This window comes from Erpetoichthys calabaricus, chromosome 9 (assembly GCF_900747795.2).
Source record: "Erpetoichthys calabaricus chromosome 9, fErpCal1.3, whole genome shotgun sequence".
Taxonomy (NCBI): domain Eukaryota; kingdom Metazoa; phylum Chordata; class Cladistia; order Polypteriformes; family Polypteridae; genus Erpetoichthys; species Erpetoichthys calabaricus.
The window spans coordinates 135,033,288-135,051,111 of record NC_041402.2 but is presented as its reverse complement, the minus strand read 5'-3'; the positions used below and the strand labels follow the sequence as shown (position 1 = coordinate 135,051,111).

At 41.0% G+C, this 17,824-nt stretch overlaps 1 protein-coding gene across 2 annotated transcripts in view; it reads right to left on the bottom strand.

The window, feature by feature from the left end:
- exoc3l1 (exocyst complex component 3-like 1) overlaps positions 1-17,824 on the bottom strand; it is an 88,952-nt gene that overhangs the window by 13,694 nt on the left and 57,434 nt on the right. For both annotated transcript variants that reach the window (XM_028810189.2, XM_028810190.2), the window contains exons 8-11: positions 17,227-17,337; positions 16,958-17,102; positions 10,354-10,476; positions 5,166-5,321 (exon numbers count right to left, since the gene is read on the bottom strand). In XM_028810189.2, the coding sequence (XP_028666022.1) occupies positions 5,166-5,321; positions 10,354-10,476; positions 16,958-17,102; positions 17,227-17,337 (535 nt within the window). The remainder of the gene's footprint in view (positions 1-5,165; positions 5,322-10,353; positions 10,477-16,957; positions 17,103-17,226; positions 17,338-17,824) is intronic.

Sequence of the window (17,824 nt, the reverse complement as noted above, 5' to 3'; positions counted from 1 at the left end):
GCACAATGACTTGGGGTATTGTATAGTTTACACAAGATGGCTACCCGTACAGCTTACAGATCTGCCCCTTTGGCAGGTTTCAGCAGGTTTAATTCCCCTGAGATCTACTGTTGTGTGGGAGTAAATATTCACCTCAGTGAGTGTAACAAGTCACATTAAAGGTCATTTCACCCTTGTTTTCCCTGCTTTGAAATCCAAGGAGCTTTCTGTGGACCTCTGCAATGAAATTGTGTTAAAGCATAGATCAGGGCAAGGGAATAAAACGATCTTTGGAGCTTTGAGTGTTCCCAGGAGCACAGTGGCCTCAATTATCATGAAATGGAAGAAGTTTGGATCCACCAGAACTTTTCTTATAGTTATTTGTCCATTCAAACTGAGAAACTAGGCAAGAAGAGGCTTTGGTGAAGGAGATGATCAAGAACCCAGGTGTCACTCTAACAGAGCTTCAGAAGTCCTCTTCAGAAATGGGAGTCATCTCAGCAGCACTCCATCAATCAGACGTTTATGGTAGATTTGCTAGACAGAAGCCACTCTTGAGTAAAAGGCATATGATGGATGACAGATTCTCTTTTCTGATGAGACAATAACTGAACTCTTTGTGCAGAACTGCAAGCACTGTATCTGGTGAAGGGTCATCACCTGCCTAATACCATCTCTGTGCTGGAGCGTGATGGTGGCAGCATCATGCTAGGATGGTGTCTCTCAGTGGCAGGGACCAGGAGACTGGTCAGAACTGAGGGAAGAATGAATGCAGCCAAATACAGAGAGGGCCTGGAAGAAAACCTGCTCCAGAGTACATGTGACCACAGACTGGTGTAATAATGTTGGAAAATTGTGCTTTTATGGTATGTTAAATATGACTTAGAATATTTACTTTGTGGGTTTCATTTTATAATTATTTAGATAATGGCTTTTAAACTGTGTGACTAAGACTATGTCTTAGAGCTCATAAACTGACATTCTATAATCAAAATGTTCTGTAACTGAAATAGCAGCAGGCACAACTGACTTCATTAGATTGTTAATATTCATGAGGTGGGCGGCACGGTGGCGCAGTGGGTAGCGCTGCTGCCTCGCAGTTGGGAGATCTGGGGACCTGGGTTCGATTCCCGGGTCCTCCCTGCGTGGAGTTTGCATGTTCTCCCCGTGTCTGCGTGGGTTTCCTCCGGGCGCTCCGGTTTCCTCCCACATTCCAAAGACATGCAGGTTAGGTGGATTGGCGATTCTAAATTGGCCCTAGTGTGTGCTTGGTGTGTGGGTGTGTTTGTGTGTGTCCTGCGGTGGGTTGGCACCCTGCCCAGGATTGTTTCCTGCCTTGTGCCCTGTGTTGGCTGGGATTGGCTCCAGCAGACCCCCGTGACCCTGTGTTTGGATTCAGCGGGTTGGAAAATGGATGGATGGATGGATATTCATGATGTAGTTTTCCAAGATCGTCATATTTTGGAAGTGATAAAATTCTAGGGTTTATGCAATATAGACAGACAGGACTTCTTGGAAAGTAAGTACAAACTTTGTCATTGTTTACTACAATGTATATGTTTAAGTATAGATAAACTGATCAGTGTGTTTTAAGCTTGCAAGAATATGTGAAATGGAGGCTTGGAACTTTAACATTAACATGCTTTGTATCTAGTCAAAAGTAGCTCAATCAACAATAAACCAGGCCATGGGAACTTATCGTTGTTGTCCCAGATTACCTACAGTGTATCCGGAAAGTATTCACAGCACATCACTTTTTCCACATTTTGTTATGTTACAGCCTTATTCCAAAATGGATTAAATTCATTTTTTTCCTCAGAATTCTACACACAACACCCCATAATGACAACGTGAAAAACGTTTACTTGAGATTTTTGCAAATTTATTAAAAATAAAAAAAATTGAGAAAGCACATGTACATAAGTATTCACAGCCTTTGCCATGAAGCTCAAAATTGAGCACAGGTGTATACTGTTTCCCCTGATCATCCTGTGGTAAATTCAGTTGACTGGACATGATTTGGAAAGGCACACACCTGTCTATATAAGGTCCCACAGTTGATACAGTAGTTCATGTCAGAGCACAAACCAAGCATGAAGTCAAAGGAATTGTTTGTAGACCTCCGAGACAGGATTGTCTCGAGGCACAAATCTGGGGAAGGTTACAGAAAACCTTCTGCTGCTTTGGAGGTCCCAATGAGCACAGTGGCCTCTATCATCCGTAAGTGGAAGAAGTTCGAAACCACCAGGACTCTTCCTAGAGCTGGCCGGCCATCTAAACTGAGCGATTGGGGGAGAAGGGCCTTAGTCATGGAGGTGACCAAGAACCTGATGGTCACTCTGTCAGAGCTCCAGAGGTCCTCTGTGGAGAGAGGAGAACCTTTCAGAAGGACAACCATCTCTGCAGCAATCCACCAATCAGGCCTGTATGGTAGAGTGGCCAGACAGAAGCCACTCCTTAGTAAAAGGCACATGGCAGCCCGCCTGGAGTTTGCCAAAAGGCACTTGAAGGACTCTCACACCATGAGACAGAAAATTCTCTGGTCTGATGAGACAAAGATTGAACTCTTAGGTGTGAATGCCAGGCGTCACGTTTGGAGGAAACCAGGCACCGCTCATCACCAAGCCAATACCATCCCTACAGTGAAGCATGGTGGTGGCAGCATCATGCTGTGGGGATGTTTTTCAGCGGCAGGGACTGGGAAACTAGTCAGGATAAAGGGAAAGATGACTGCAGCAATGTACAGAGACATCCTGGATGAAAATCTGCTCCAGAGCGCTCTTGACCTTAGACTGGGGCGACGGTTCATCTTTCAGCAGGACAATGACCCTAAGCACACAGCCAAGATATCAAAGGAGTGGCTTCAGGACAACTCTGTGAATGTCCTTGAGTGGCCCAGCCAGAGCTCAGACTTGAATCCGATTGAACATCTCTGGAGAGATCTTAAAATGGCTGTGCACCGACGCTTCCCATCCAACCTGATGGAGCTTGAGAGGTGCTGCAAAAAGGAATGGGCGAAATTGGCCAAGGATAGGTGTACCAAGCTTGTGGCATCATATCCAAAAAGACTTGAGGCTGTAATTGCTGCCAAAGGTGCATCAACAAAGTATTGAGCAAAGGTTGTGAATACTTATGTACATGTGATTTCTCAGTTTTTTTATTTTTAATAAATTTGCAAAAACCTCAAGTAAACTTTTTTCACATTGTCATTATGGGGTGTTGTGTGTAGAATTCTGAGGAAAAAAATGAATTTAATCCATTTTGGAATAAGGCTGTAACATAACAAAATGTGGAAAAAATGATGTGCTGTGAATACTTTCCGGATGCACTGTAAGGTGGTATTTTATTGTGAAAAGGGGCAGTCAGCAAGATACTATAAATTCAAAGCATTTTATAAGGCACGTAAAGAGAGACATCATAACTGCTACAACACTAGAAAGAGAGAGCGAGAATACAACTTCCAAAGAGGACTCGGCACCTTTGGCACCTACAGACCACCCCTCTGCTCCCAAGCATCACACCTGGTTTAAAAAAAACAAAGATTTCAAGGACCAAAGTACAGCCACCTGCTACGTAGGTTTCTGTGTTACCCTGATTTGAATCATTCAGGTCGTATGTTTTCATATCTAACATTTACACCAGGTTTCTTCTTCAAATAAACATAATTAATGATTGAAATTGTTCTGAGTATTGCTTTGCTGAAGTTATGCTGTTGTTTACTAATATTTAGCACTGACCAATTATTGTTAATGAAACAAACTGCATTCATTTAGGTAACATACTGTCAGGGGTAGCGATTAGCCCTTGGGTTTGTTGGATTGTGTAGCCCTTTCAAAAGTTACAAAAGCCCAACAGGATTGTCGTTCTTGGCTCTTTCTAGGGTATTCTGAAGCATGGCCTTTTCAGGGGAAGTAATCTGAAGTTGGATCAACATGAAAGCAAATTCCAGCAAGGATGCGTTGTGAGCGGAGTGGCGTCTAGCCCTTGATAAGGTATCGAAGTTGGGGTAGCTAGGCACGGACAGTGTCGAGATATTCTTGCTTTATATTTGAGATTATCTGTGAAAGTTGAATAGGTAAGTTTTGCAGGATGTATTTGTGAATCAAGGCTAACAGTGTAGGCATTTCTGGGAAGAACTTGTCCACCAATGTAAAATGTACCTCAGAGGTTAAAGTTCTTTTCCTGGACACTTTTACATTACAAGACAACTGGGGTGACAGTTTATTTTCCAACATAAAAATGCCATGAATCATGCAACCAAGACAACACTGGAGTGGACTCAAAGACTGGAGACAAATCTCTGACTGTCTTTGTGTGGCCCTGCCAAAGCCCAGACTCAAACAACACAGAACATCTGTGGAGACCCCTGAAGATGGCAGTTTACACACCACTTCTTACTGGCAGATCCTCTCAAACTCCTTTAGACTGGATGAATGAGATAAACTGCCCATATCCAGGTGTGCAGAGCTTATAGAGTCTATTACAAAGCTAGAATTGATGCTAAAGGGGGCTTCTACAAAGTATTGAAATAAAGGCCTGAATTCTTCTCTGAATGAGAGATTGTAGTTTTTGATTTTTAATCAATTTGCAACCACTCTGAAAATGTTTTTCATTATTGGTTGCCGAGTGTAGATTCATAGGCAAAAATAGCAAATGTATCCATTTAACTGTTATAACCAAAAAGTGAAGGGATCTGAGTACTGTCTGAATCCACAGAAAATAGATTTAGATAGATGGATAATTCCAGAGCTGCAAAGTCAACAAAGACAATTTAGAGAGGCCCAGTCCTTCTGCCAAACTGGACAAACACTTAGAGCATGTGAAAGGAATTTTAATTTATAAATACAGGGCAATAACCTCAGCAAAGGGATTTTATGCTGATAAATTATTCGTAGGGAATGCACAGACACAATTACAGAAGCTTCAAAAATAAAGCAATGTCATCAGGACAAGGTCCTGTGGGCCATATTTGTGTCAGAAATGGAAGAAGGCAGATTACTTTGTGGAGTCATGACTATTGTGTTAAAAAAATAAATAAAGTAAACAGAAAATGCCTGAAACTGAAGGCCATTTTAGATGTGCCAAGGACAAAGAGCCAATGCAGTGAGCAAAGCTCTGCAGATGCAAGGTGCCAACATTATAGCCAAAGCTGTATTTCACTGCCATGACCGGTGGACTCAACTTACTCGCCTGTGAAATAACTCCTTAATTTGTAGGGCGTCATGGCTCATTCTGTCAGAAAGCTGGCTACGCTCCTCAGCGCTGCGGCAAACCATGCGCTTCTGCATGAAAGCACGGACATATTCGACCACAAGCGACCACTGGACTTCTGTAACAAGGACCTGGAGAGAACAATAGAAGATCTCATGAAAAAAATTAGAATCTTAAACTGACAACAGTCACATAATTTGCAAAATATATCATTATGATACAAAGACTGAACAATCAATCATGACACTTTTGCACTGATCACCGTGAAGTTTTAGCCTACTGAAGGTAAGCAAACAGTTACAAAAGTTCAAAGAGTGTAATTAATGTCTGACATCAGATACTGCATTGAACATCAAGTTAATAAAATAATTAAAGAACTGTAGAAACAATAAAGACCAGAAATTCACCAAGCAGATTGGAAAAATTTGAATAATTGAGTCTAAATAAAAGCACAGCTCTTAAGTTTACAGATAAAATGCATTACAGCTGTAGCAATCTGAATTTTAAGTCTGCTCTGCTGACATTTTACCAGGTCTTCTTGCCACTTGTTACGTGCAGACAATTTTCAGTTTCTATACTTAGTTTTAGATTACTTGAGGAATGGGATCCAATTCTAAAAATAACATAAGTAACCTTCAACATACAATACACTCGAAAGAGTAGCACTGTATTTATAAAAAAAGTGTTTGAAATTCTATTATATAGTCCAAGCTCTTAATATTGTCGTGCACTGAAGCCAGTAGATGGCAGCAGACAGCTGTAGGACTGTACAAGATGGAGAGCTGTAAGTAAACGGCAGCATTAGCAGTCATATGCAATGAAACACACAGATAGAGAATAAAGGCCAGGCATCCATCCATCTGAGGAACCCTTTTTATCCATTACAAGGTTGAGAGGAGCATCAAGCCCAAGGCAGGAATCAGCCCTGGATAGATGGCAGTATCCTGCTTACACACCCATCCATCTCATCAGCGTAATGGACAACCTTCTTTTAAAAGCAAAGTTAACATCTCTTCCTCTGGCTTTCTTACATCAGTGGGTGTGCGTATGTGTGTGGGCTATCGTGCTGCCTTCCAGCCCCAACTCCATGCCAAGATAATTCAAAAAAGAGTGGTAAGGTTAAGCTTTTCCTCTTGATTAGATTGACTCTGGGGAAATTCAGATGCAGCAGCAGAAACATAAAAACACAAGGATATAGACTCACAGGACAGATAATACAGCCAATCAATCAACCAATAAATAAATATATATTCTGCAGACGGGTATATCAATAGCAAGCATCGAATTGCCTCATAGCAGTGGAATGAGCCAGTGGCTAAAAGCGCTCCAGGAGAACGCCTCTTGGCATTCAATACCTACAGCAACATGTAAGGCAGCTTCAGTATATTACAGGTTATCTGGGTACTGCAGAATGAGGATAGGAGACAAAGCACATCGGAATCAGAATACTTTATTAATCCCAAAGGAAATTACCTATGTTACACAGAGGCGTAGCTAGGGTTTTCAGCGTCCGGGGACAACTGAAGATTTTGCGCCCCCTCCTGTTTGCCAAAATGCAATGGGGAACATCAATTCGGCGCCCCCTGAATGCTGCGCCCGGGGACAGATGTCCCCGCTTGCCCCTCCCTATCTACGCCACTGATGTTACAACTGTTTGGATAGACAAAGGCACAAGTAATACAAAGGGCAAATAAAAAAATAAGCATGTAAAGTAAAATAGAATATAAAATATCAAAATAAACTACAACAAATCCTCACTTACTATGTTTTACAGGTACACGGTGAGTAAAATTTAATAGATACTGTGCATCCAGGTCTCTTACCAAAACCCTAGCTTACTAAACAGAAAGTGTTTCACTTAATAATATTGCACATATAGGTGAAATGCCGCACATTTTGAGAAAAAAAACCCCCACAAAAGGTCTGAAAGAAGTGCTAATAGCAACTTAACAACAAAGAGCCACCGTCAAAGTGTCAGGACTGCACCCCACCACAACAGTCTCCTTCACTATAAACCAAGGCTGAAACAACCCAAGTTAACTCATGTAAGAAGACCCAACCCGACCCGACACAGATTGGACACGGAAGGCACGTGTAAAATAAATAATGTCTCACAGGCAACACACAGACCCAGCAATAAGCACACCAGTAAAGCAATGCACTTTCTAGTCCTTGGCACCACTACTCCTCCCAAGCAACCTTGTCCTCCTCCACCTGACTCTGGCCAACAAATGGAGGGAGGCGGTCCGTTTTAAGTCCACCCGGACATGCTCCAGGTGCTTCCTGATAAGCTTCCTACGGCATTTCCTGGTGTGGCAGACGTGCTGCACGAGCACCCAGAAGCACTCCGGGTGTCCCTGGTAATCCTGACGTCCAGGGCTTCACTGGTGTCCGGGCACCCCCTGGCGGTGACCACGGGCCCAGATAGGGTTGAGCTACCATGCTCTATTCCCGTGGCCCCCATACAAACCAGGACGGCTGCCCTCTCATTGTGCGGAGGAGGCGCAGTCCCTCTCCCGGTCCTTCCAGGCGTCCCAGATGGGCCCACCACACTCACAATGGAGATTAGTAACTATTAACTGAGCCACATCACAGAACTCTTACTAGCTATTAAATAACCAATAGAGCACACTCTCATTATGGATTCTTTGTCACAAGAGCCAGTGATACTGGTGTCAGGTGAACCTTTTAGTTTTACAAGATCTTTGAGTTGACAATGCCTAAGTAATTAATTCCAATTCTTTCTCCCTCTTTACAGTTTTCTTTCAGAGTTTGACATGAGACAGTCCTAACAGCCTTATGTGTGTATGTAAAGTAATGCAAAAATAAAAGAGAAAACACCCGTGTTAAGGGTTTGTTGCCTTGTTTGTGTTGCATCATAACTTCCATGCTTTTCTATTGTCCCTGTGTGTATAAATAAATTGTATTTTTTTCCCTTAAAACTAGTGACTCAGTTACCTTTCCCTTATTCAAAAGGACATCACTAAAGCAAAAAAACAGCAAAAAAGGGTAACACTAGTTTAGGTACTGCAAAAATGCATCTATTACTCATTAACTCTTATGTAAGAAAACCTTAGCAATGGCTTATTTTGGTCTTCATAACACCTTAGTAGATAGGTTATTCATCTCTGTGCAGTGCAGCATATTGACAGGACAGTAAAATTACTTGTTAATATTAAGGATTCACAGGTCTAATACTAAATATGAAATATCAAGAGAATTGAGTCTCAGTTAAGCCCCCTCAGACCACTCCAAAGTGAGGTGCTATTAGTAGGACACATTGCAGAGATGAATACACACTTTGTAGATAATTTGTAAGTGTTATGAAGACCCAAAGAAGTGATTGTTAAGGTCTTGTTACATAACAATAAATGAGAAATACAGTAGATGTGTTTTTGCAGTACCTAAATTAAAAAGTGTTACCATAAACAAAAAAAGACACAAGCACAGAGATAAAGAGATAATTAAACTCAACTCCCTTCTGTTTAGATACACATTACAGTACATGCATAAATAAAAAAAGTATGTGAATACTTTGTGATAAAGTATCTATCTATCTATCTATCTATCTATCTATCTATCTATCTATCTATCTATCTATCTATCTAAATACTCCAAACATAATGACATACATGTGTAATCCATATACTGTACTAGTTGGAAAATAATTTTTAAAAATAAATTTTACACAGATTTCATTTTTGAAAGTAGTAATGCTGTAATGAAGCAAACCAATGGGCTCCCCTGTTGTAACAGAGCCTTCTCAAAGCCGTTTAATCAATTTGGGTCATGGGGTCACTTATCCCAGCATTGCTGGGCCCAAGGTAGGCAGCAGCCCAGGATGGGAGGCCAGTAAAATCAATGAAGCTCCTCACACACATTCACACACACGCACACACACACTTGGCCAATTTGGATGAGCACCAGTTACTCAGCACGTCTTTGAGAATGTGGGAGGAAAAGCCACATGGCATCAGAGAAAAAGTGCTGACTGCATACACAATTTGAACTCAGGATTCTGGGTAATGTGTGACAGAGGCACTAACCAATGCACCATCAGACCAGCTGTCTACAATACACTTTCCTTTATTAATACGAGGGTTATTCAAATATAAACAGGAATTTATGAGTTACATTTTATTTATTGAATACAATCAAACAACTTATACAATATTTTTCAATGTGTCTCCTGCCACCGCAGCTCCGGAAGCTTCATAATCCCACATGAGAAGAAGTGTTTAAACCGCATGTTGACTCATTCTTGCACAGCGTCAATAACCTCGTCATTTGATTTGAATTTCTTCCCTCCTAAAAATTCCTTAAATGAACTAAAGAAATGATAGTCACCCTCTGAATGACTTGCACCAATCATACACTCTAGACTGAGAGAGACATCCATCCATCTATTATCCAACCCACTATATCCTAACTACAGGGTCACGGGGGTCTGCTGGAGCCAATCCCAGCCAACATAGGGCACAAGGCAGGAAACAAACCCCGTCAGGGCGCCAGCCCACTGGAGGGCACACACACCCATACACCAAACACACACTAGGGACAATTTAGAATCGCCAATGCACCTAACCTGCATGTCTTTGGACTGTAGGAGGAAACCTGAGCACCTGGAGGAAACCCACACAGACCCAGGGAGAACATGCAAACTCCACGCAGGGAAGACCCGGGAAGCAAACCCGGGTCTCCAAACTGCGAGGCAGCAACGCTACACTGCTTCACCGTGCTGCCACTGAGAGAGACACTCATCTCCAAACTGATTTTTAAGTCTTGAATAAATCTGAGATGGAATGACTCCTTCATTTGTCAAAAATGTAACAATAATTTGCTGTGCAACACTACTGTGTACCTCCTGCTCCGACATGTTGATTACAACTGACAGGAAAATGGGAAAGAGCATCTAGCATTACTAATGTCAAGTTCAAAAATGCATGTGTTTGTCCAATGAGTCATGTCTACCTTGCACTCTTTATAAGACCAGAGTATGAAAATTCCTGTTTATAACTGAATGCCCCTCGTAGTTCTTTTAATATGCTAGTGAGTAGTAGGTCAAAAATACTACTTCATAGCAGCAAATATACATCGTATATGGTTAATACAATTATTTCTAATTTAAAATTGAGAATTAACATAATGGTGAGGAGGACTAACCTGGAAATAGGGCTCCCGAACATGCTGATAAAAGGTGAAATGCTGATCAATGGTTCGGCAGATGCTGTCTATAAAGTCACAGTTGAACAACCAGGAGCGACACAGCAAATGTAGACAATAAGGCTGCAAGAAAGAAAAAAATCGACACATTACAATAATAATAACTTATATAAGCAAAAACATTTTAATGTCATTGTATGAGTCAGATTTAATGAAGGAGTGCTCACTGCACCCTCAGACGAAGTCATTTCATTCTGAAGTCAGAACGTGCATTTGAAACTTTTTTGAAGTATTGTATGTGATATTCTTCCAATTGCAAATAACCCATTAACAGGCCCTCACAAATCACCTGGTATTTGTTGTGTTGCTCCTTTAAACAAAGTTGTGACATGTCCAGGACATGATGAGACCTTGCATACCAACATCCATGAGAAATGCTGAACTGCCCGCACAGTGCAATTACAAGTCTGAGGGGCGGTTTCCATGCACACTTTGTTGTACCTGCTGAATATTCTCTTTAGACCAGGTTGTTGTTGCATGACTCGACTCGACTGTCAGCCATCATGACTCCTGAAGACAAGTGTTTGAATATTGTGCACTTGCTGGATCATCTTTACTGGTTCAGTTGCTGATTTACCAAGAAGCTGGCATCATTTGATGCTGGCTTGTTACACAAACGTTGACTTATTTTCACTATACCCACCTGCTTTGCAGAGGGTACTAAAGTTAGAGTTGTTAGACAATTGCATTGTCATGCATGGGTTTTGGAGGACTCCTCTAAGGGCCAGGGAAAGGTACACTTAACCCTGCCCCTTCTGGTAGTAGCGCTATAAAAGAAGTGCCAGCAAAGAGAAAGGCATCTTTGCCGGGAGACCAGAACAAGCCACACGATGGAGCACGTGATTCTCGAAAAGGTTCTTCCAGTGAAAGAAATAATTGATTGGGATAGCGCATTGGCACTATTTTCGTTGCTTTTGCTTATTTTGTTTGTTTCGTTTCCCAAAGATTAAAAGAGACGACCCAGGTGGTGTCCAAACATTCCGACTGTTTCTAGTCTGTCCTTCCACTGCCCAACCACAGCATGAAATAAACTAAACATGTGCTTATGGCTGACAGCTACCACCACACCAGGCAATGGCTAGTCTTAGAACTAATTGGCTCTATGAGTGACCTTTTAGAAATGTATCATTTTTACAGCATACACACAATATATGATGCCACTGGCACCATTTTCATGTGTTTACAAAACCATGCACGGTATTTTAACACTAGATTTTTGGAAAGCACACAGGTAAATAATGCTGCTTCTGAAAGCAGAAAAAAAGAGGGGAAATCCACCCATGATTTAATTAGAAAGCCACACCATTTTGCCTTGGCATTCCCAAAGAGTTGCATGGACTACTGAAAACACATCAGTTTGCTGGTCAGATGCAACAGAGGGAACACCCAGCCTCAAAAGGAATGTGATCTGATTACGAAACCAGGCCATTTTGGTTGATTACGAAGAGAGCAGAGGATGCAATAGGAGCACAGAATGCGGCCCACTGTGTAGCACAGTGCATATTCATATACTCATATTAAAAACATAATATGAGCAGGGAAAGCTCACTTTTAAACATTAAATATTTTTTTAATCTTTAAATAGTTTTTAATATTTCTTTAAGCTAATTATCCTGACTATGGATTTTTTTTCTGTGATCTGCAAGAATCATTATTTTGTAATTTACATTTAATGAAACAGCCAAAGTGCCAGCTGAAATATCACAGTCCTCAATTTAGTGATGGCTCGCATGGTTGGCAAAGGGTTGCCAGGGGAAAAAAAAAGGGGTGGGAAGGAACGTACTGGGTTTAATAGCTCTCTGAAGAAAGACAGGAAAGCCGACACTTCCAGTGGGGATGCAAGTTGACATGCCAATGCGGTAAATTTAACAAGATGAGTGGTTTGTCACCATCTTGCTTGGAAAAAAAACAGGATGGGTGCAGTCAATAGTGAAGATAAGGAACAACTGGTAAGACATCACTGGGATTGTGCTGTGAATTACTCTGAATTGAGTACATCTTTGAAGATTAAAAATATTTCAAATCCTAACTGCCAATATTTGTTCTCACATGCATTAGGTTATTTGCTTTATGATTATCTCACACAGTGTATTTTAGGGGAAAATATCCCCATATTTTTGGTGGACTCACAATTACTTCTGCCTACTAACATTTTGAGAAACACTAGATAAAATAAGATAACACAGCGATAAATGTGTTGCAATCTCCACACCACTTGCATGCCAACTTTAGGATGCTTTACATGAAGAATACAAACTCACACTCCATAACTCCATGACAAAGTAATATCTTAAATGGTCTAAAACTAGAAAGAAAACCAAATTTACCTTATAAAGAATCTGTGCATTCATGACTTTCTTGTACATATTTAATTTAATAATATGCTATTGCCAAAACTATTACCAAATCTCCAAATAAAACCAAATCTCTGGCTTAATTCCTTACCAGTTTAACCCACAGTGATTCTGAGGTGTTCCCTTCTTCTATCTTGAATTAGTGTGACTGAATTTTAATTTTCCATATGCAGTATAGCACCATACGTCCCCCTGTCCTCCCTTGTTTCTCTGCCCTGAAGTGTGCCTAGCCAGTATTATATTCCTCTCCATCACTCTTATTTAGACACAACCCCATAATTCCAACATCATCTTTAGTCTCAACAGGCCCGGCCTTAGGCATAGGCGAAGTAGGAGACCGCCTAGGGCCCCGGCATCAGGGGGGCCCCGGATCGACGGCAGCCAGGCCCCCGGCCCACCCCTCCCCTCGCAATGCATTCCAAAAGTTTCAAATATCCCAAAAAATAAAAAAGGACAAAAAAACTAAAAAAAGAAAAAATACAAAAAAAACTAAGCTGGGCTTAGCTACATACTGCCACGTGGTGCCCAGTGGAAACAGTTCAAACTGGCTAAATTGTAGCAGCTAACTACTCCGGGCGAAAAAGGGACGCAGGGTGATGACCTCGTAACGTTACAAGAAAACGTCTCCTTGGTCTAATTTTCACGCATTTCGCAGAGCTTCCAGGGGGGCTCCGCCCCCCTCTGGGGGCCCCTGGACCCCCCTTTCGCCTAGGGCCCCATAATACCTAAGACTGGGCCTGGTCTCAAGTCAACACTGTTGCCTCCAATTTGTGCATTCTCTTTCTAATGCTCGTCACATTAAGGAGTAAACATTTTTACTGTGGATGCAGCTATGTAGTGTGCTTTTGGTCAAGTTTTCTTTAGATTGGGTTGGCTTTTTTTTTCGTGTCTTTCTTTGTTTTTCACCCTGCACAATCTAATTTAAATATTTATACACTTCCCTGAAGACTCTTGCTCAGGGGTCCTCAATCACAGTCCTGAAGGGCCGCAGTGGCTGCAGGTTTTTGTTGTAACCTGGTTGCTTAATTAGAAAGCAATTCTTTCCAATAATTTAATTTCATGGCTTGTTAGTGCTTTAACTCTGCTATGTCAGGTCATTCTCATCACCTAGATTTTCTTCCCCTAAGTATATCATCCAAATGACTTTAAGTCTAAAACAGATGAGTAATTCTCAGTCCCTCACTTTTTTATCTTCACTTTCCTTCCAAGTATTTAATTAAAAACCCAATAGTGCATGATAAATACACACAGGTATAAATGGAAACAAGCTAAATGAAGAAATGCTGGTCTCTTTTGTTATTTGCATGTTATTGCTAATTAGAAGCAATTAAAAACCAAGAATACAGCTGTTTAAGACTAAAATAAGCAATAAGGGTTCAAAATCTTAATGAGCAAGACAACTAAAATGAAGCAGAAGTGTTACTTGGACAGTAAGTGCTTCTTATTAAGCAACTGGGTTGGAACAAAAAGCTGCCGCCACTGCAGCCCTCCAGTACCGTGATTGAGGACCCCTGCTCTAGCTCCTAGAGCATTTGTCCCATTGGTGAAGGAAATGTTTACGTTGAAAGGCATTCTGGAGACTGAGAAGTATAAAACCTTCTTGTTTGCACTTTGCCTTCATCCATGCAATATGACTGAATATTACGTTCTCTTGGTGTGGATGGTTTCCTGGTACTGGAAAGAGTTCAGACAAAATAACAGATTTAGTTTTGGCCTTTAGTTCATTTCCAAATTCCCTGAAGTTTTTTTTCTACAAGGACAATGAGCTATGGCTTTCCAATATCATTTGTTCAAACATGAACTGCCCTCACCAGTTTATGTGGGGAAACTCTCACTCCTGCTAAGTAGCACACTGTTGCTGACTCTCGACCTCTGCTGCATATCGAGCTGGTGCTATTTAAGAGGATGGAATCTTCAACAACAATTACTTCCCTTTTGTGTCCCTCGTTAAATTTAATTTAATTGGAATGCCATTTTCCTTCAGGCTTTTGAAGCAAAATACATCTGTTGGTTATTTCAATCTCTTTTTCTGATGGGATACTGTCTTGTCTTGTTTCTTTTGACTAACTGAGTCCAAGTTTGATCCAGTGTAGCCTAGATGAGAACAGTACAACCATTACGCTACAGCTCCTTAAATATTCTGCTAAGGCTGCAATGCTAACTACCCCGATCTGCAAGCAAGTACTGGCCAGTAGTGCAGGAACAAAGAACCTTTTATGTCTCCAACACATATAACACAGCTGGTCTCACTACCATCTTGTATACCTTCCTTTTCACTCTTAGTGGTACCTGTCTGTCACAAATCACTCGTGACACTCTTTTCCACCACACACCGGTACCAAAACACTCTTCTCAACTCCACAGGCATCTTCTCACTTTCCAAGATTGCATTAAAAAATCTGGTTAAAAACTCCACTGCCATCTCTCCTAAACACCTCCATGCTTCCACAGGTATGTCATCTGGACCAACAGCCTCCCCATTCTTCATTGCTGTCCTTACCTCCTCCTTGCTATTCTGTTGCAATTTCTATCTCCCCAACATACTCTCCTTACTTGTGAGTACATTTCCATCTTTATCCTTTATCACCCTAACCTGTTGTTCATCTTTCCCAGCTCAGTCCCTCTGTTTAGCCAAACAGTACAGGTCCTTTTCTCGCCTTTTTAGAGTCCAGCCTCTTATACGACTCAGCATACACTTTTTCTTTAGCCTTCGCCACCTCTGTCTTCACCTTACGCCTTATCTCCTTGTACTCCTGTCTACTTTCTTCATGTCTCCAACTATTCCACTTCTTATTTGCCAACCTCTTCCTCTGTATACTCCATCTCCAAGTTTCTTTGACATGCTTCCTCTGTCTAGATGTCACACCAAGCACTCTTCCAGCTGTCTCCCTTACCACTATACCGGATGCCCTATCTGATGTAACCCTCCCCGTTTTTTCTGGGCTTGGGACTGGCATGAAGGAAAACACTGTTTTGTAACTCACATTAACATACAGTATCAAAGCATCAAAATTATGCAAAAGCACTCACATTTAAAACTGTGAGATCACGAGTAAGTAGGCCAACATCCAGATGGTTACAAACACACCACGACAGAAAGAAAACTCAGCAACAAGACTAGTTATTTATTTAATCTGCTATAACAAACAATGCCCCACCTACTTTGGAAGTAATCGTCTTGACCTCCCCCCCCAGCACTAGCAGCATAGATGTCCTCAATGTTCTCAGGCAACAGCAGTGCCATTATGTCTTCATCAATGTGAAGCACCGCAAGTAATGAAAACTTGATTTGCTCATAGCAGAGCGCAACCAGTTCTAAATCCTCCTCAATGATGAAAAAAAAAACTCTGTTCTAATGTTGCCAAGTTAATGACAACTGTAATAATAGTGTGTAGATTTGGATATGTATCCTTCTTCATCACATTATTTTAAATATTTAAGTGAAATGGATGTGACCAGGGCTGAGGAGTTAAAATCTATTTCTGCTTCAGAAAGCACTGAGTGAATCTTCAGAAGCTCAGCCTACTAGTGTATCAGAAGTCCAATTACTATTTTTTTTTTCTACATCTTAACACTTTGGCAAAAACCCACATATGTTCCATTGATTCTCCTGTGAGAGTGAAGAGTATCCAGCACAGGAAATCTCGTTGACCCTCTCAGATTCAAACTTCTTCTGTCACCTCTACAGTACAAATTCCACTTACTTCTCTGAAGCCTAAAGTGGTGGTGTCCAGGAGGTTGTCAAGGAATGTGCAAGTTTTTATGGTCCACACCCTTTCAGATACAGAGGAATCAGAAGAGGCAACTCACATATTCTCTGGCATGGAGACATTGGGAGCATGCACTGATTACAGCTTATTGCTGCACCCACCACACAACGGACCACTGAGACATTGCTTCTGCGAAATTGCTTCACTGAGATCCACATATTGCTCCATGCACCCCAACAAGGAGCACTACCTGGAACTCCTCAAATAAAAGCAGTTTTCCCTAAACGTGTACATTACACATGGATCATCATAACATTATATACACACACATATAAATAATGAAAAGAGATTTATTAAAAAAAATGTCTGTGATATGCAGATAAGGATTAGACAATGTCCCTTTACCAATATATTTTTAGCAAGTAGAAAATATTTAAAATGCGGAAAAAACACACACACACCAGACAGCTTCAAATTTACCTGGATCTCCTGGAGCAGCTCATCGGTCACCAGCTGACATACTTTTCTGGTTGCTTCTTCTAATGTTCCCTTCAGAAAAGGAGGATAGCTGCTCTGGCACTGAACACGTGGATTCTGCTGTTGGTGAAGGCTGTCCACAGCACTCCTAAAATTACACAAAGTATATTTGTGATCAGACCCAGAAGAAAATCTCACACCCTGTTGGGCTTATCTGTTTATGTCCCCTGCTCTGAATCACACGTGGCATATGAACGTTAATAGATTCCCACCTTAAGGAGACAAAACTGTTGATTGCAGCAAGAAGAAATTGAAGGAAGTTCTTTGGGCATTTTCTGTCTTTCTGATGCTGCTCCACATATTCAACAAGAGCTGACCGAAACCTGATAAAGCAAGGGGGCACCATAAAAATGCTATTATCTAAACATATGTACAAGCTCTTCATATTATCTGCTTAACCTTAAAAAAGAAGAAAAATTGCACATTTGCATATTTCAAATTAGGCACTCATGTGTAAGAATATATCCTGTAAAATTACAATTTCACATAGCATTCTTCTGTGAATAAGGTAGAAAACAAACAAAATACAGTTTTTCATTTTGCAATTTAAATGTTACTCTGTTACTGTCAGATTGTAATCTGGGGACAGATTTCAAACATATCAGGACAAATTCCCGTACCTGAAAAGTATCGTTGAATTAAAATGATACAGTTTAGCAAGAAAGTTGAAGACTAGCAAATATCCTTTGCTCAATAGAATTTTACCAGTTCTACTGAAAGAAATGAAAAATGTAATTTATAAACATTTTATTAGGCATGTTTCAGCAGTGTAGGACCAACTGGCATTACCCATTTTTCCCGGTTGGAACC